Below are 19863 nucleotides of genomic sequence, written 5' to 3'. Positions count from 1 at the left end.
GAAGGGAGGGAGCCCTTGGTGCTGCTGAAGCCCCGCTTTGTATTGAGATGCCTTTAATTATCCCTGCTGAGACTGGCTCCTGCTGCAGGTCAGCCCACAGGGGTATGTACGCCTGGGCATGCCAAGGCTGCCTTTTGCCCAGCTGTGAGGTGATGTTATTCCTCTAGGGAAATGGCAGAGGAATCCACCACCACCATCTCTGTCTTCTACAGACCTGCATCTACCACAGAGGTTGATGCTCAGCATCCTGGACATGTGCCTTCTGAAATCAGATGCTCCAGATGCCTTCTGGAAGGCTGGCATTACCTGACTGGAGACATGGAATGTGTCCACAAGCACGTAAGTAACCCAGCACTGACCTCTCTGTGTGTGTGTATGCAACCATTAAGGTCACATCTCCAAGAGATTCCTGATGTTCCCACTCAGTTTTGTTGGATTTTTGGTCTCAAACAGAGGTGGTGTGGCCAGGAATGGGATTTCTTGTGGCATGGGGAAAACAGGCAGGATGGAGGGAAACATCCAAGAATAACGCTGCTGGGATACTCAGTAGGCTGTGGATCGAGTCAACAATGCCAGGCACTGGCTGCTTGAAAACAGGGTTCCTGTTTCCTTCTGGAAAAATCCCAGAGGATGTGTAGGAACAGCCTGGGGCTGCTGCACCCTTTCCTCCCACCCACATCAGTCCTGTGTGGTCTGCACCTCTCCCAGGGAAGGAGAACACCATCTCCCACCCCTCTGGGGTGAAATCCCAGGATATAAATCCCCTCCAAAAGGCAAAACCCCATTAGTGGCTCCATTTTCCATAAACAGCCCCTGCAAAAATAGAGGCTGTGAGGGTGCCCAGCAGTTTCCTGCCCAGATTCTGCGCTTAGCCAAGGAGGGGGTGACTGGAGGTGGCTGCAGAGGGGGCGAGGGCAAAGCACAGCGTTCTCGTCGGGATTTTTTTGGGCTGGAGTGTTTTGTTATTTTGAAGAGGCCGGCCGCCATCTGCTGGCAGGCAGCACCTCTAGGCTGGGATGTTTGGGGGAAAGCTGAAGGATTTCAGGGCAGTTTCTTGAGTTCCCTCTCTGAGCATTTAATTTTTGGGTTTTTTTTAGGATGCTGAAAGGCAGCATTTAATTTTGGGGTGAGGAAAATGAAATACAACCCTCACCCCAGATACCTTTATATAGAATCACAGAATTGTTAGGGTTGGAAGAGACCTCAAGGATCGTCTGGTCCCAACCCCCCTGCCATATCTCTCAAAGCACAACGTACTAAGTTGATGGATGAATATCTTGACTACGAATGAGACAAATGTAATAAAATAGATTTTTTTTTTGGGGGGGGGGGGGCGGGGTGTCAGATTGAGCTGTTTTTAGAGGTTGGAGCTGGAGTAAAGCTTAAGAGGTTTAAGAGTAGGTGAGGGCTTGGATGAAAGATGATACAGATGGGGGTGATGGGAGGACACACAGACACCTTGCTGGCTGCAGGGGGGATGCTAAAATCAAGGGGGCTGCTTGGTTCAATAACCCCCAAAATGAGGAAAACCACCCCAAAACCACTAAGCTGTTTGAGTGTGGAACCCTCCGTGCTGCTGAGCCTTTCGTGGGGCGCTGTGGGTTAGCAAATGCTGCCGAGCGAAGCGCTGGGGGGAGCCTGCAGGTGCCACGCACACGCGTGTGCCCCCAGTCCGTGCCTGCGGCCGGTCCTCCTGCCCGCCAGGGGGCGCGCTCCCGCGTCGGCGCACGTGGCCCGCAGCGGCAGGCTGCGCATGCGCTGTTTGTCGCCGACCGGCGCCCTCCCGCGGCGCATGCGTACAGGAAGAGGCGGCGCGCGCAGGCGCGGGGCGCGGGCTGGCGGCGGCGGCGGCGGAGGGGAATTAAAATGGAAGATGAGGAGGTCGCCGAGAGCTGGGAGGAGGCGGCCGACAGTGGGGTGAGGGAGGCGGCTCGGGGCGGTAACGGGCGGCGGAGGGAGAGGAGGAGGAGGCGCGGTGGAACTTGAGGAGACGGCGGGGCGTGCGCGGCCGGGCGGCGAACCGGGAGCGCCTTCTAGGCCTCTTAAAGGGACCGCGGCCTCGCCAGGCGTGGGGGGGCTGCAGTCCGGCCCCAGCCGCTCCCATTCACCTCTGCTTCATCCCCCGCTGCCGGGGATGCCATAGAGAGCCGTTCTGCCCGGCCTTCCATCCCCATTTTCTGCTCTGTCTCCAAACCCGCTCCTCTGTCCCTCCCCGGCCTTGTCGGGCTGCGGCAGGGCGGCAGCGGTTGGTCATCGCGGGTCGTAGCCGAGCCCAGAACAAAGCTCCTGCTGCTGGGCAGCGTGTGGCAGGTTCTGGGAGCATGACGGGTGGCTTGCTCCCCATGTTGAGAGGTTCTGACTAAACGTGATTCTCGACGGGTGGCTTGCTCCCCATGCTGAGGGGCTCTGACTAAACGTGCTTCTCCAGCGTCACGGTAAGGCCTCTGGGGAGAGGCTAGTGGGTGTAGCGGTGGAGCTGGGGCTGCTCATCACCAATCCTTTCTCTCCCTGTCTGGAGATGAACGCGCTTCTTCCTTAATACAAAACGTGGGGGAGTCCTAGTGTGGCCTAGAGCAGCTTCCCGGCATCGTAGCTAAAGTTCTCTCGTGCTTTTAATAGCTGAAGTTGTCACCACGTCTCTCACGTTGAGAGGCTCTGAAGCACGTCTGTGCATTGTGCTTGCAAAAGAAAAATCATTACTTTGGCAGGAGCGTGGGTGGGGGAGCTGCAGGGTATTGCCAACAGGGAGAGGAATCCATCTCTGTCAGGCCAGCTCCTGCTTTAGTCAGTCCAGCGTCCTCCTTCCTGACCAGAGGGCAGAAGGACATGGTCACGATGGCTTGGGGAGAGGCCTGAATTTGATTCTGGTCAGGAGGTTGGATTACTGCTGGCCAGAAGGAGGGGAGCCAAGCGGCGCCTGTAACTCAATGCCCTCGCAGTGGCCTGAGGGCTGCCAGGGGCAGGCTGGCAGCAGGAGCCAAGTGCTGGCCCTCTCCTCTTGCTGGTCACAGGGAGTCTCTGTCACTCACTAAATCCTGCCATGAAGGGACATAGCTTATGTCTGGGGAGCTGATGATAGCTGTGGTCTTGAGTAATGGTTTAAAACCGTGGGGCTGCTCAAAGCCCTCCAGCTGGTTGTCTTTCCTCTGTGCCCTTCTAGCCCTTCATACCTTTTAGGGGGCTCTTTACAAGCCCTTAGAAGGAAAAATCTCTGCCATCTGCCCTTTCTCATGTCCTTTTCCAGTCCAGGCTACTGAGAATTTGTGTTCGTGAGCTTGGGGGTGCTCAGCAGAGTGGTTTCTCCGGGAGCCTCTGCCATGCTCACAGCTGCTTTTGCAGTTGTCAGGGCTTTGGGTGTCTGCAGGAGCAGCTGGACCAACAAGAGCAGTGAGCTATCTGTGGCAGGAGCTCTCCTTACGTAAGAGAAGACACAGGAGCTGCCTTCTGGCATCCGTCATGGTTTAGGAAGGTCATTTTCAAGCCTGGCCTGGCAGGAAGGAGATCCTGAGCTGCTGTTAGTGCCTGCTGGAAGCGAAGCAGGAGGGAGCAGGGGAAGGCCTGACCTCATTTTCTCATGGACCCAAAGGGTACTGGTGCAGACAGGGACTGTGGGCTCTCTGTGCTGCTACAGAGATCAAAGCTACCAGAGGTAGGCAGATGAGAGAAGAGGAAGAGAGGGCAGGAGGAGGCTGTGCTGAAGAGCAGGCAGCGTGACCGACTCACTGCTTAGCAGCTGAAAGAGATTCTGGCTGCTCTTCTCTGCTCCCCAAACCCTGCTGCAGTCAGGCAGGGGAGCAGGGAGCTGCCTGAGTGAGGTGAGTCTGGTGAGGAAGGTGTCAGAGGAGAAATGATGGGCAGGAAAAGCCCATGGGCTGCCCTGGGCCTGTCAACACAGGGTGTTTAGTTTTCAGGAATTCCCTTTATTTTTCTCTTCCATCTTTATCTTATTTGTCGTGGGACTGAAGTGGCACAAGACAGGTCACAGAATCACAGAATTATTTGGGCTGAAAGGGACTTCAAAGCTCATCCAGTTCCAACCCCTTGCCATGGGCAGGGACACCTCCCCCCAGCCCAGCTTGCTCAAGGCCTCATCCAGCCTGGCCCTGAACACCTTCAGGGAGGGGGCAGCCACAGCCTCCCTGGGCAACCTGTGCCAGGGCCTCACCACTCTCATGGGGAAGAACTTTCTCACCATGTAAAGGTGTGAGGCAAGGTAGTCATGGTCAGTACTTGAGGAATATGCAATAACTCATAAGAGACTCTGAGGAGCAGCTTTGAAGACACATTTGCTCTTCTCCTAATACCTTACACAGCTGAGAACCTGAGCTATTATTTCCTTAGACCCTTCAGCACATCTCAGAGGGAGTATTAGAGAAGATCCATGAAATCTGGGGTATGTCATCTCTTTGTGTGTAGTCATTTAATATCCTACCCTGGGGGTGTTCCAGAGGACAGAAACTGCATCAGATCTTCAGTTCTGGTCCTTTTGTGTCTGGTTTTTGATGTTAGGCTGCAGACTTCTACTTGAGGCCTTAAAGAAGCTGGTTCCCAGCAAGAGGCAGCTCCTGTGGTCTCCTGGTTACAATGTCCTCTCATTTCTCTCTTGCAAATCTGCCTTTCGAGCCAGGCAGCACTGAGGGACACCCCCCCAAAAAAAAAAAAACCAAAAGAAACCCCTGACACAGATCTTCTGCTTTGCTTTGGACATTCAGCAGCTGTAAAACAGATCCTCAGAGATTTTTTTTAGGGATCTTTAATATGGTTTCTGCTTGTCTTTCAGTCTCCTGTCTCAGCAGCATTGCTTGCCAGAAACAGGAGCAGCACCTTGGGTGCAAGCCATCCCCCTCTGAGTGCCCATATGCTCAGCAGATGTCCTCTGCTCTTGCAGCTTCACCCACCCCAGGGGTCCTGCAGGCACAGCAGAACTCTGTGGGGCCTCCAGATTTGTGTTCCCTAATTGCTGTCTGATGAAATCCTCAAAACACTGGGGAAATGGGGGAGGTTTTCCTTGTCCCTGAGTTCCAGATGGAAAACCAGCCTGTGAAGAACCAAGGAGTTGGCTGAGTTTGGAGTAAGGATGGAAGAGCTGGGGTTGAAACCTCAGTCTGGGTTAGTAAACACTAATGTGACTTCATCCATGGCTTGTTTTCCTTCTGAGTGGCTCCAGGGATGAGGGAACTCAGGAGTGAGAAGTCTCTTAGAGACACCCAAGATCAATTATCTCATTATGCTAATAATTAAACGTCAGGGGGGAAGCTGAGCTCCAAAAGCAGAGCAGAAGCCTCATGTCCAGGGTCACAGGTAACCCTTTGGCACTGGAGTGATTGCTTATTCCTTCATTAACTAGGCTTTGAATGTGTTCTTAGTTAGTAACTCAGTTCAAGTCAGAATCCTTCAGAAACTCCTGGCACAAGGCTTGGCTCAGTGACCTCTGCACTGGGTGAACAGCTGGCTGATAGCTGGGCCCCAAGAGTGCTGGGGAATGGAGCTAATCTGGCTGGTGTCTGGTCACCAGTGGTGTCCCCAAGGGCTCATTTCTGGGCCTTGTCCTCTTTAATGTCTTCGTCAATGAGCTGGCTGAGGTCACTGAGGCACCCTCAGTAAGTTTGCAGATGGCACCACGCTGGGTGGCTGTGTCCCACCTGCCAGAGGGCAGGGAAGCTTTACAGTGGGGTCTGGACAGGTCAGAGCCATGGCCAAGGCTCACTGGATAAAGCTCAACAAGGGTCAGGTCCTGCACCTGGGTCACAGCAGCCCCCTGGGGAGCTGCAGACCTGGGGATGTGTGCTTGGAAAGCTGCAGCTGGCAGAGGGAGCTGGGGGGGTTGGGTGGCACTCACTGCCCATGAGCCAGCAGTGCCCAGGGGGCCAAGAAGGCCAAAGGCCTCCTGGCTGGCATCAGAAGCAGGGTGGGCAGCAGGGCCAGGAGGTGCCCATCCCCCTGTGCTCAGCACTGGGGAGGCCACAGCTCGAGTGCTGTGCTCAGCTCTGGGCCCTCCCTGCAGGAAGCACATGGAGGGGCTGGAGCCTGTGCAGAGCAGGGCAAGGAGGCTGGAGAAGGGCTTGGAGCCCCTGGGCTAGAGGAGGGCTGAGGGAGCTGGGGGTGCTCAGGCTGGAGGAGAGGAGGCTGAGGGAGACCTCCTTGCTCTCTGCAGCTCCCTGAAGGGAGGTTGGAGCCAGGAGGGGACAGCCTCTGCTCCTTGGGGACAAGGACAGGAGCAGAGGCAATGGTTCCAAGCTGCCCCAGGGGAGGCTCAGGCTGGAGCTCAGGAAAGATTTCTGCACTGGAAGGGTTCTGCAATTTTGGAATGGTCTGTCCAGGGCAGTGCTGAAGTCCCCATCCCTGGGGGTGTTCAAGGTGGGCCTGGTGCTTAGGGCCATGGTTTGGTGCTGAGCCTGCAGTGCTGGGAGGAGGGATGGACTGGGTGAGCCTGGAGGTCTCTTCCAACCAAAGGTATTCTGTGATCAAATGTTGGCTACCAGCAAGGGAAACCTCTCTGGGCTCAGGAGGGGAGCATGTGAGCAGCCACCCAGCTCTGACTGAACTTTGTCCCTCGTCTGTGGGGGATGGGGCTTGTCACCTGCTTGTGTCACAGTGCTTTGTGAGGGCTCTTCACTGGAGGTTGGGAAAAGAAAAGCCCTCCTTCTTGTCACCTCTGAGTTGTTGATGTGCCAGTGGCAGAGGGCTGACTGCCCTGGGTGTCACCCCCACAAGCAAGGCAGCAGGCTGGCTGGTCACAGAGGTGCTGGCTGGTGGCCCTTTGAGTTGCTAAATGGGATCGAAGTACGGAGGAGTCAGAAGGGAAATATTTTGGAGTGTGAGGCTGTGACCTCTGCTCGCTGCTTGTGCCATCAAAGGAGCAATTAATGGAGTTGTGGTGGGGCAGGAACTGCACCTCAAGGAACGCCCTGAGGATAGCTGCTGGGTTTTGTTGTCAGGGTGCTGAGGATGGGGTTTGACCTTCACACCGAAGGGGGTTTTGTACAACTTCTGCTGAGTGTTTGCTTTAGGTGTTTGTAGGTGGTCAGACGACTCTTCAGACTGGGAAATGAAAGTTTCTGTTCCTGCTGCTCAGGAGAGTTTCAGTATGGCTCCAGGTCCAGCTAGAGCAAAGCCACCTGGGTTTAGAGGAGACTAATGGTGTAGCCAACAGGAGCAGGGCAGGGATTGCCCCCTGGACTGGGCACTGCTGAGGCCACAGTTTGAGTCCTGGGTTCAGTTTGGGGCCTTCACTCCAAGAAGGACTTTGAAAGGCTGGAGCAGGTCCAGAGAAGGGCAACAAAGCTGGGGAAGGGTCTGGAGAACAGGGCTGGGGAGGAGCAGCTGAGGGAGCTGGGGGTGTTTAGTGTGGAGAAGAGGAGGCTGAGGGGAGACCTTCTGGCTCTCTACAGCTCCCTGAAAGAAGGTTGCAGTGAGGTGGGGGTTGGTCTCTTCTCCTTAGTATCAGGTGATAGATGGCCTGAAATTGTGACAGGGGGAGGTTTAGGTTGGACATGAGGAACAACTTCTGTCCTGCAAGAGTGGTCAGGGATTGGAACAGGCTGCCCAGGGAGGCAGTGGAGTCCCCATCTGTGGAGGGGTTTCAGAGCTCTGTAGATGTGGTTCCAAGGGCCATGGTTCAGCACCAGCCTTGGTGGTGTTTGAGAATGGTTGGCCTGGATGATCTTGAAAGTCTTTTCCCTAAGAAACTGTGGGAGAAACGGTGGCTATGGGTTGGGAATGAAGAGGCTCCTTCCTAGCAGGGGGTGAGAAGAGCTCTGGGGATACTGCAGCAAGTCCTGGAGGCGCAAAGGGTGGGGAAGGAGAAGGAGCCACAGGCTCTGGAATGCTTTTGACATGTCCATGCTGGGAATACCCTTTGGTGCCTGCCAGGCTCCTTCCCCAAAATACTGCTGGCTCTGGTTTCCCTTCTCCTGGCTGCCCAGCAGTGTTATCTACCTATGGGAGATGGAAAAGCCAGCACAGCTTCAAAGCATCTGTGGCTTCCCTGGGCACAGCACCACTGCCAGCAGCTCATGTCAGCAGGGGAACCTGGAGGATTAATTAATGGAGCAGCCTGCTTCCCAACAGCCTCAGGAACTGGAATGTTCCAGTAATTAATAGAAGATTAATTCCTCCTCAGAGGAGAGAAATAGGTAACTAATGAGGAGTTGGCTTGGAGATACCTTGGGATTATCTTCTCCTGCTCTGCCTGGAGAGTGGTTTTGGTGAAGCAGGTACCTGCAGGTCTGAGTTGTTGGATACCTGTGGACGTTTTTGGTAACCTCTGATGTTAAAACCTTTCTTTTTTTTTTTTTTTTTTTTCCTAAAGACAACAGCATGACCCAGGCCTTAAAGTTCTCTTCTGTCCATGAACAAATGCCAGAGTGTCTGATGGTGCTTTCTGTAAGCAGACAAAGCCAGGCTGAGAGAGTTCAGGTTGTTCAGCCTGGAGAAGGCTCCAGAGAGACCTTCTGGTGGCCTTTCAGTGCTTGAAGAGGCTAATCAGAAAGCTGGGGAGGGACTTTTGAGCAGGGCCTGTTGTGACAGGACAAGAGGGGATGATTTGGACCTGGAAGAGTGGAGAGAAGGGAGAAATGTTTGACACTGAGGGTGGTGAGAGCCTGGCCCGGGTTGTCCAGAGAGGTGGGAGATGTCCCATCCCTGGAACCATTCCAGGTGAGGTGGTTTGGACCTCTGAGCAACCTGCTCTAGCTGCAGATGCCCCTGCTGACTGCAGGAGGGTTGGACTGGGTGACTTTTGAAGGTCCTTTCCCACCCAAACCAGTCTGATTCTCTGGCTGTATCCTCCCTAACATAAGGGTTTGGATGAAGGCCAAGCCTCTGCCTCCTTCAGACATTCAGCTGTGGTTGCTCACTGAACTGACTGCAGAGAGCCAGCAGTTATCTTGGTAGTCCTCCCCCATATCAGCAGAGCGTGGAGCTGCTGCTGTTTAGTCTGTTCAGAGACTGCTGGCAGTGAGGGCAGGATTGTTCTTGATACACATCCCACAGGACTCCAACAAAGCTCTTCAGACACTACCTTGGGCTGGCTCAGGCCTAGGGTTTGCTTGGGAAGGTGCCTAGACCCCACGTGAACCTCAGACTATGGAGACAGCCTCCATGGGGACATCCTGCCTCGAAGGGCATGTTTGGTGGGGTGTTGGGGAAAAGATTTCTCTCCAACTTGCCCAAAACATCCCCAAATCAGCAGCTGTAGCAGTGAGGTTCTTCCTTAGGCTGAGAGACTCTGGGAGTGTGGCATCTAAGCATCGATTTGTGTCCTCCTGTGCTTTCCAGGAGGGGTTTTCTTCATCCTTTTATGCTTTGCTGGTTTTTTTTTGTTTGTTTGTTTGTTTTTTTGTTTGTTTTTTTTTTCCCTCTGCTTTCAAGGGCAGGAAGGATGGTTGTGGTGGAGCTGGAGTTGAGTTTCCATGACGTCCTCATCTACCAATGCAGCTTAAATGTCACAGAACAGTGTCTTCTTCAGGCTGTTTGTTTGGGTCCTGTTTAGTACCCAGACATAATAGCACTAAAAATACTTCGCTGAGATTCTTTACTAAGCTGGGGGTGTAAGTGAGGCTTAGCTTTTGGTTACATAGAGAACTTTGTTTGGAAAATGAAAGCTCAGAGAAGCCTCCTAAGGAGATTGATAACTGGGTTTTGTGCCCTACAACCTGCCCAGCTGCTGGCTCCATGCTTGGTAATGCCAGCCAGTGCCAAATCTAGAGGGCTGTGGTACCTCTGGGCTGCTGCAGGGCTCCTGCCCTCTTAGTCACAGCCTAATTTTACCTCATTCCCCACACAGCTCAGTGCTGACGTGACCTAGCAGGGGAAGGGGAGTGACATCAGCAGATGAGCAGCACCAGGGACTGATTTGTTTCTTGTCTGAAGAAGGAGCCATGCCAAGGTGTTTCTGCTTGGAAATTGGTGTGGCCTGAGCCCCGGCAGGAACCGACAGCTGCCGGAGCCTGCCAGAGCCCAGGCTGGTTTGTGCAGCTGCTGAAGGGCTGCCCCTTGGGGTTCAGAGACAGACAGAATGGGGTGAGTTGGAAGGGACCTTAGAGATCATCCAGTTCCAACCCCTGCCATGGGCAGGGACACCTCCCGCCAGCCCAGCTTGCTCAAGGCCTCATCCAGCCTGGCCTTGAACACCTCCAGGCAGGAGGCAGCCACAACCTCCCTGGGCAACCTGTGCCAGTCTCTCCCCACCCTCACTCTCAAGAATCTCTTCTTCATCTCCAGTCTCAGTCTCCCCTCTCCCAGCTCAAAGCCATTGTCCCTTGTCCTGTCACTCCCAGCCCTTGTCAAAAGTCCCTCCCCAGCTCTCCTGCAACCCTGTTCAGGTACTGGAAGGCTGCTCTGAGTTCTCTCTGGAGCCTTCTCTTCCCCAGGCTGAACTGCCCCAACTCTCTCAGCCTGTCCCCATAAGGGAGGTTCCCCAGCCCTCTGATGTTCTTTGAGGCCCTTCTCTGGACACACTCTAACAGGTCCATGTCCTTTTTGTGCCGAGAGCTGGACTCAGCACTGCAGGTGAGATCTCAGCAGAGCAGAGGGGCAGAATTATCAAGAAATGTTCTGCATGAGTAGGAGGAAGCTGAGGCTATCTAGGACTTGTTTGGTGTGTCATTATGGCAGAGTTTGAAGGATATGGTCAGGCATTGGGACAGGCTGCCCAGCGAGGGTTCTTGAATGCCTGGAGGCAGTCAAGGAGCAAGTTAGATGTAGCCCATAGGGACATGGTCTAGTGGTCATGGAGATCTTGGTAGAAGGTTGAACTTGATGATTTTGGAGGTCTTTTCCAAGTTTAATGATTCTAGGATTCTTTGGAACGAGTCTGTGTGTGTGGAGCAGATTGAAGAGCTCTGGGGTTCCTCTCCTGGTAAGAGGAGCTGCAGGTGTGGTGGCAGAGGATGCTGCTGGAGGCAGCATTGGCAGGCGTGAGGAGCTGTGTGGCCCTGCTGGCAGGCAGGGTGGCAGTGTCTTCTGTCAGGGTGGTTCTCAGGTGCTCAGGTCCAGCTGACACTTTGCTCTGACAGGATCTCCTGGTCTGACAGTGCTGACCCCAGCCTTAGCCCTGGGGCTGGCCTGCAAAGCCACCAGGAATGTAGCAACATGGCTTTTGTCAACACCATCCCTCCTCTGCCAGGAAGGAGAGGGGAGAGCAGAACCTCACCTTCCTTGTGGCTGCCATGGGGCTTGCCACACTTCTGTGCCCCATGGTCCTCACCGTGGGTCATGGAGCTTCTCTGATGTGGTTCTGGAGCTACCATGTGACAGCCAACACTGAGTGCAAGAACTTGAGATGCTCTTGAGTGTGCTTTCCTCACACCATCCTCCTGCCATCCCTCTGAAGGATTTGATAAGAGAGCTTTAAGGCAGCTTCCTTCCAGTCTGTTGTTTCCAGGAGGCCCTGGGAGGTTTGGTTTGAGCTTCAAAAAAGAAGTGTAGCCAGCATGTGGGGAGAGGGGAGAGGTGGTTCTGCCCCTCTACACTGCTGGGGTGAGACCTCACTTGGAGTGCTGTGTCCAGCTCTGGAGCACACAACATAAAAGGGACATGGATCTGATGGAGCTGGCCCAGAGGGGCCACCAAGATGATCAGAAGATTGGAGAACCTCTCTTGCAAGGACAGGCTGAGGGAGTTGGGACTGTTCAGCCTGGAGAAGGCTCCAGGGAGACCTTAGAGCTGCATTTCAGTATCTTAAGAGGGCTACAGGAAGGCTGGGGAGGGGCTGTTCTGAAGGGCCTGTGGGGATAGGACGAGGGACAATGGTTTGAAACTGGTGCAGGGCAGATTTAGGTACCTGAAGGGGCTGCAGGAGAGCTGGGTAAGGACTTTTGACAGGGGCTGGAAGTGCCAGAATGAAGGACAATGGCTTTGAGCTGGAAGAGAGGAGATTGAGGCTGGAGATGAGGAAGAAATTCTTTAGAGTGAGGGTGGGGAGACACTGGAACAGGTTTCTCAGGGAGACTGTGGATGCCCCCTCCCTGGAGGTGAGGTGTTCAGTGCCAGGCTGGATGAGGCCTTGAGCAAGCTGGGCTGGGGGGAGGTGTCCCTGCCCATGGCAGGGGTTGGAACTGGATGAGCTTTGAGGTCCCTTCCATCCAAACCTTTCTAGGGTTCTGTGGTTGTAAGGTCTTTTCCAACCAGGCAATTCCATGATTCACCTGTGTCCTGCCCTTCAGCTCAAGGCCACTTGAAGCCCCTGATTCATACAAATCATCACCTCCCAGTACACCCCAGTAGGAACTTCTACTTCCCACCCACTTTTTTTGTTGTCCCCAGATGATTTATTTCCTCCTAGATGGAGGGAGCGCTGCCAGGAGCTGCTGCCTGTGTAGCTGCCTGGCCAGACACTGAGCTTTTGCATCTTGCAGAGGCTTGTGCTCATTCCCTGCTTACTGGGGCATCAGGGAATTGCCATGCAAACCCAGATTGCTTCCTGCCTTGTGCCTGCTGAGGTTTGTGACAGCAGGGAGAGGCTCCTCTGGCAGTGAGCTTGAATCAGCCCAAAAAGTAGAGCAACCTCCTCCTCCTCCTCCTGCCAGAAGCTCGGCATTTCCTTTCTCTGTTGCCAGTTATGTGCTGGTGAAACTAGGACACAGGTAGGGTGTTTTTTGCCTTCCTTCCCCTTTTTCATTGATGATTAAAAGAAAGCCACAGCCCTTCAGAGGCTCTTTTTATAGCAGCAGCAGGCGTGAGAATCTAAAGATACCGACACCCTTGGGGAAGGTTACCTGAGGAGACAGCCAGGCCTGAAAGCTGCCTCACATTTTTTTTCCCTTCTTCTATGTAGCAAGGTTTTCTGGGTGTGATTGCTCCTCTTGCAGCAGGTAAACACCTTGGCTAAGGCAGACACAAGGGCTGGTCAGGAGCTGCCATGCCTGAACCAGGCACCCTTGGCATCAGGGCTGATTGATTCTCCTCCCCGGCTAGCGATGACTCGGCACCTCTGGTTGCGAAGGGAAGGAGAAGCTCAGTAGGGCTCAGCTCACCTCAGCTCTGCTCTGACGAGTCCCTGGGTGCATGTTGGGCAGGGCAGGGCCTTTTTTAGGGGGGGAAGGAAGGTTCTTGCAGCAAGCAGCAGGAATGTGGACCTGCCAGCCAGGCCTCCCAATGGCTGCGGGCTCTGGGGCTGAAATCAAGGCTGTGGACTGATGCTCATCGCCCCAACCAGCTGCTGCTGCTCTGCCTCAGGAGGTTTGGTGCCGGTTCCTCTAGCATCTGGAGGTCTCTTGCTGTTTGTTCCCATGGCTCTTCACCCTTAACAGAGCTTCCTTGCCAGATGAAGTCCTTAAAATGCTGCCCTGCCACCACGACATGCAACATCCACAGGCTGCTGTAGGTGCACCGATGGCTACGGGGGGATGGATGCTGTGACTTTGCTCCTCTCTGCCTGCTGGTTTGCAGGTCACTGCCTGCTTTATAGGGTCACTCTGCTGAAGATGGAGGTTAAAGTTGTTGGCAGACAGGCTCAAGAGATGAGCAAACTCCCAGTCTCCAAGAAGAAGCTGCAGGTTTTCATTTTTCTCTCCTTCCTTTGTAGGAAATAGACAGACGGTTGGAAAAGAAGCTGAAGATCACACAGAAGGAAAGGTAACTATGCTGCAGGGTTTGCTAAAACACCTTCCTGGGGCCCTGAGGACTGGGAACAGTGGAGGAAGAGCTTCAGACTGAGCAGAGAGAGTGCTGGGCTGGACTACAGAGTGCTGGGTTGGAGTCCAGGAGTAGGGAAGCTCAGTACCACTAGATGGCCCTTTGGATCTGTATCTGGGGAAGGCTTCCTCAGAGTGGTTTTATTTCAGAGCTGTGTCTCCCAGACTGGATGCAGCCACAGCTCTAGGGAAGCCATTAGAGCAAAAGCCACTCAAAGGAAGAAATAGGTGAGTCAGGCAATTCCAGCTCATGGCCCTGAGGTGGCTTGCTGGCTCTTGCATCAGCGAGGCTTTTCTTTTCCTGCTTCCTTTGGGTTGGGGTGGGTGTGTTTGTGTGTTATTGTCATGAGCAAAAATATTTGGGCTCACTTCTGACAGACTTTTTCTTGTTGGCTCTTTACCCCCCTTTGATTAGTCAGCCACTTCAAAAGAGTCGTGGGGCTGCTTTGGAGCTTCCACACAAGGAAGGGACCACTGGAACAGCTTGCCCAGGGAGGTTGTGGATGCCCCCTCTCCCTGGAGGTGTTCAGGGCCAGGCTGGATGTGGCCTTGAGCAACTTGGGCTAGTGGGAGGGTGTTGGAACTGGATGATCCTCAAGGTGCCTTCCAACATAAACCATTCCTTGATTCTATATAAAAAAAGAGGCAAGGCTGAAGGCTGGCTCTGACAAGCAAATTGTTAGGGTTGGAGTGGAAGGTTCAGTGTCCTGGTGAGAGGAGCCCTAAAAGTCTTTGAAGGGGAGTGAGCTGAGGGGCTTGTACCATCCCATTGGATATCAGGAACAATTCCTTTCCTGCAGGAGTGGTCAGGGATTGGAACAGGTGGAGTTCCTATCCCTGGAGGTGTTCAAGAAATCTGTGGCCATGGCACTGTGGGACATGGTTTAATGACCATGGTGGTGTTGGGTTGATGGTTAGACCTGATGATCTTGGAGGGCTTTGCCAACCCAAACAGTTCTGTGATATCTTCAAGTACAAGTGCTAAAACTTCTGCTCAGTGCCTGCTTCCCCTTCCCTCAGTTGTGTTGAAGTGCAGCAGGGCCTGGTTTGCTATCCCACACTGAACTAACCTCCTCCAAAGCCACCTGCTGTGCCCCTTCTGCTTCAGGGTTCCAAACCTAACGAGGTCTTTAATTATGCCAGGCTGCCTCTTAATCAGGACACTGCCATCTGATGGGAGGTGTCCACACTCAGAGCCCAAACCGTGCCGTGGGAAAACCAGGACCCAGCCCACACGTTTGGGGTTTTGTTTTCTTCTTTCACGCAGCAGAAAGTCCAAATCTCCTCCCAAAGTGCCGATCGTGATCCAGGACGACAGCCTCCCTGCAGGGCCTCCCCCGCAGATCCGCATCCTGAAGAGGCCAACCACCAACGGGGTGCTCAGCACCCCCAACTCCGCCAGCAGGCCGGCCCTGCCCGTCAAGTCCCTGGCACAGCGCGAGGCCGAGTACGCCGAGGCCAGGAAACGCATCCTGGGCAGTGCCAGCCCCGAAGAGGAGCAGGAGAAACCCATCCTAGACAGGTGAGCAGACTCCTTCCAGGTGGATGAGGGACCCACTCTAGACAGGTGAGGAGATCCATCCTAGACAGGTGAGCAGACTCCTTCCAGGTGGATGAGGGACCTGCTCTAGAAGGGTGAGGAGATCCATCCTAGACAGGTGAGCAGACTCCTTCCAGGTGGATGAGGGACCATGTTCTGGACAGGTAAGGGGACCTTCACTCTAGAAGGTGAGGAAACCCATCCTAGACAGGTGAGCAGACTCCTTCCAGGTGGATGAGGGACCTGCTCTGGAAGGGTGAGGAACCCCATCCTAGACAGGTGAGCAGACTCCTTCCAGGTGGATGAGGGACCTGCTCTGGAAGGGTGAGGAACCCCATCCTAGACAGGTGAGCAGACTCCTTCCAGGTGGATGAGGGACCTGCTCTGGAAGGGTGAGGAACCCCATCCTAGACAGGTGAGCAGACTCCTTCCAGGTGGATGAGGGAGCTGCTCTAGAAGGGTGAGGAACCCCATCCTAGACAGGTGAGCAGACTCCTTCCAGGTGGATGAGGGACCTGCTCTAGAAGGGTGAGGAACCCCATCCTAGACAGGTGAGCAGACTCCTTCCAGGTGGATGAGGGACCATGTTCTGGACAGGTAAGGGGACCTTCACTCTAGAAGGTGAGGAAACCCATCCTAGACAGGTGAGCAGACTCCTTCCAGGTGGCTGAGGGACCCTGTTCTGCATAGGTGAGTGGACTCACTCTAGAAGGGTGAGGAAACCCTTTCAGGATGGTGAAGAGACTCATTCTGGGTGGGTAAGGGACCCTGCTCTGCGTAGGTGAGGGGACCCACTCTAGAAGGGTGTGGAAACCCATCCTAGATGGGTGAGTGGGTGAGCAGACTCCTTCCAGGTGGTGAGGAGACCCACTCCAGAAGGGTGAAGAAACCCTGGTGAGGAGACTAATTCCGGGTGGGTGAGGGGACTCATTCCAGATGGATGACAGGACCTGCTCTATAAGGATGAGGAAACCCATTCTAGATAGGTGAGGAGACCCTGTTCTGGGTAGTGAGGGGACCTACTCCAGAAAGATGAGGAAACCCATTCTAGATAGGTGAGGAGAACCCACTCTAGGTGAGTGAGGAACCCTGTTCTAGATGGGTGAGGGAACACATCCTAAGTAAGTGAGGGACCTCGTTCCAGATGGGTGAGAAACCTACCCCAGATAAGGGAGGGACTTCATTCTAGATGGGCAAGGGGACCCAGTCTTGGTAGGTGAGGAAACTCAGTCTGGGTAAATAAGGAACCTTGTGCTTGTCCTGTGGTGGTGACATCCTACCTGAAGATAGGTGGTGCACCCACCCTGAGGTGGGTACAAGGTTATTTGTTGAAGGCATACAGTGTTCTGCTGCCTATCATCTCCATGCTCTAGGGAGACCTTCTAGTGGCCTTCAAGTGCTTGAAGTGGTAAATCAGAAAGCTGGGCAGAGACTTTTGAGCATAGCCTGTTGTGAAAGGACAAGGGGTGATGGTTTGGAGAGAGATTCAAAGAAGGGGATTCAAACTGGAGAGAAGGAAGAGATTTTTAACCTGACGGTGTTGAGATCCCTGCCCAGGTTGCCCAGAGAGGTGGGAAGTGTCCCATCCCTGGAACCATTCCAGGTCAGGTTATTTGGAGTTCTGAGCAACCTGATACAAGGTTCAAGCAGGACCAGTGCAGAGATTGTCCCCTTGTAGTGGGCACTGGTGGGACTATGACTTGAGTCCTGGGTTCAGTTTTGGGACTGTCACTCCAAGAAGGACGTAGAGGGGCTGGAGCAGGTCCAGAGAAGGGCAAGGAAGCTGAGGAAGGGTCTGGAGAGCAGAGCTGGTGAGGAGCAGATTGTGGACCTGGGGTTGTTTAGCCTGGAGGAAGGGAGGCTGAGGAGAGACCTTGTTGCTCTCTACAACTCATTGAAAGGAGAGTCTAGTTGCAGCTGCCCCTGCTCACTGCAGGGAGATTAGGCTCCCAGGATCAGAGGATGTTAGTGGTTAGAAGGGACCTCTGAAGATCATCAAGTCCAACCCCCCTGCCAGAGCAGGACCATAGAATAGAGCACAGGTCACACAGGAACACATCCAGATGGGGCTGGAAAGTCTCCAAAGAAGGAGACTCCACAACCTCTCTGGGCAGCCTGTTCCAGTGCTCTGTGACCCTCACAGTGCAGAAGTTCCTCCTCATGTTGAGGTGGAACCTCCTGTGCTGGAGTTTCTATCCATTGCCCCTTGTCCTGTTCCAGGGTGCAACTGAGCAGAGCCTGTCCCTGTCCCCTGCCTCCTGACCCCCAGCCCTGAGACAGTTCTAAACATTGATCAGATCCCCTCTCAGTCTTCTCCTGTCCAGACTAAGCACCCCCAGGGCTCTCAGCCTCTCCTCCCCAGGCAGTGCTCCAGTCCCTTCAGCATCCCTGTAGCCCTCCCTTGGACTCTCTCCAGCAGATCCCTGTCCCTCTTGAACTGAGGAGCCCAGAACTGGCTGCAATATTCTAGGTGTGGCTTTCACCAGGGCAGAGTAGAGGGGGAGGAGAACCTCCCTGGATCTGCTGGACCGATGTATGCCCCCCAGGACCCTCTGTATGCCCCCCAGGACCCCATTGGCCTTCTTGCCCACCAGAGCACATTGCTGCCCCATGCAGCACCACCAGCTGCATGTTGTCCACCAGCACTCCCAGGTCCTTCTCCACGGGGCTGCTCTCCAAGCAGGACAGCCAAGATCTGACCTGCACAGCTGCCTTCCAACCCAAAGCCCTCTGTCCCTGCAGGCCGCCGAGGATCTCGCAGCCGGAGGACAGCCGACAGCCCAACAATGTGATCCGACAGCCGCTGGGTCCCGATGGCTCGCAGGGCTTCAAGCAGCGCAGATAAACGCCGGCGGGAGGCGCCGGGCCCAGCCGGGACGGACAGACGGACTCGAGCAAAGGGAACTCCCTGGTTTATTTGCACTGTGATCCCCCTTTTGCTCTGCCCACTGTGACCTTCAACCCCTACGCACTGTGACCTCCCCTCTCCACACCCACTGTGACCGGCAAACCCAGAAGGGCTTGGTCCCCCCTCAGAAACAAAGCAACGAAACAAAAGGAGGGAGGGGACAGAGGAGGTGGGGAGGGGGTTGGAAAGGACTCGGGGTGGGTGCAGGGAGAGCCCTGTGAGTGGCACTGGGGTCGAAGGCGGCCCCAGCAATAATGGTTGTGCTCCAAACCTGGCATTCTAAGGCTAAAACAAAGCAAAGAACCCAACGGGGAGGCTCTCCCCGGCTGCACGCGGTGCTCTCGTTGCCTACAGAGCAACTCAGCTTTCCAAGGAGCTCTTTTCAGTTCTTTTTGATTCTTTCTGTTTGGTTTTTTCTTCTTTGTTTTCCATGGAGCAGCTCCGCAAGAGTGTATGGGAAAAGGTTTTTGAAAGCCTTGGGTTGAATTCTGGAGAGGTTTTCCTCTCCCAAAAAAAAAAAAAGGCACCAAACAGTTTTGGTGAATATTTTGCCATTTTCATGGCTCAGGTTTGGCAAACTCCTGCTTCTGGTCCTCTTGTTTCTCCTGCTGCCAAGCACGTGGAGGTGGCCTCCTGCCATACCTGGCCTTTTCCAACGCCTTGGGAGTCTTCATCTCCTTCACATCTTGCACCTCTTCAAGCTTGGCTGGTGTTTTCTGCTGGCTTTTGAGGAAGAGCTTCAAAACACAGCTTTTTGTTGTTTGTTTTTTCTTTTTTGTTTTTTTGTGTTTGGGGAGAAGGGAATGTAGATGGATCCCACGGAAATCCTGGCTGCCTGGCTGCTGTTAATGCCAGGTGGGGAAGGATTAGGGCTCCATGGTGAGGAGGAGGAGGAGAAGAGCTGGTGCCGCTCTGCTCCGTGAAATAAGGAGGTGGCCAGGGAGGAGCCCAGCTCTGGACTGTGGAACAAAGAGGAACCACAAAGGCTCCGATGGGTCTCTTGGTCACGGTACAAGCTGCCTTTGCCTCCTGAAATGGCAGACATCAGGGTAAACCCAACAGCCTTGGATACAGTGTGGATGGTTCCACCGTCTTCCCGGCTCCTCACCAGGCTTCAGAGAAGGGATTTTTCTTCCTCCAGCTCCTGGGAAGAGGATGAGGAGGCTCAGTGGTCTGCAGGAACATGGCTGTTCCCCTTCGGATGAAGCTGACCTTACCTTACCATCGCTTGAGAGCGAGGGATGAGATGAACACTAAAAGCTCTTCATGGAGGGGGATGGTACCCAGAAACCAGTTCTGGTTCTTGACGGCTGAGGCCGCAGGGGTGCAGCCTTCCCTGGCCAGGGGTGAACGAGCGAAGCGGTGCTGCCCTGCCCCAGGCACAGGGAAGTGACCCCACGGAAAGAGGTGTCCTGGAGACCTTGGCTTCAGAACAAACCAACCCGGGAAAATAAAACCTCCCTGTGTGCAAACGAACCTGCTGCGGCGTTAATTAGCTGATCAAAGCTGATGGAAGGTCCTGGCGAGGTGTGGGGATGGGTGGGCGGATGGCCACTGGAACACCCCCAGCTGCTGGGGCTTTGACTGGGAAGGGCTGGATCTCATTTTTTTTTCCCCCTTCCCCCAAGCTGGGGGTCTGGATGAGTACCTGGGGGTAGCGGGAGGGTAGAAGGATGTCAGCAATAACCGTAGTCACCGCGCCTTTCCTTAATTATTACTGAAAATAGCTTTTGATGGCCAAAATACCCCAAATCCACCCAAATCCTGGTAGAGCTGGG

At 54.3% G+C, this 19863-nt stretch overlaps 1 protein-coding gene across 1 annotated transcript; it reads left to right on the top strand.

Moving 5' to 3' along the window:
• The first annotated feature begins 171 nt into the window (after positions 1-171).
• Positions 172-18022, top strand: SZRD1 (SUZ RNA binding domain containing 1). Its single transcript, XM_054394867.1, has 5 exons — positions 172-339; positions 1672-1917; positions 13529-13578; positions 14905-15159; positions 17920-18022. Exons 1-5 carry the CDS (start codon positions 172-174, stop codon positions 18020-18022), a joined length of 822 nt encoding a protein of 273 aa, XP_054250842.1.
• The last annotated feature ends 1841 nt before the right edge of the window (positions 18023-19863 follow it).

Source organism: Indicator indicator, chromosome 32, assembly GCF_027791375.1.
Source record: "Indicator indicator isolate 239-I01 chromosome 32, UM_Iind_1.1, whole genome shotgun sequence".
Taxonomy (NCBI): domain Eukaryota; kingdom Metazoa; phylum Chordata; class Aves; order Piciformes; family Indicatoridae; genus Indicator; species Indicator indicator.
The sequence above is the reverse complement of the archived record's forward strand: the minus strand, read 5'-3'. Positions and strand labels throughout refer to the sequence as shown.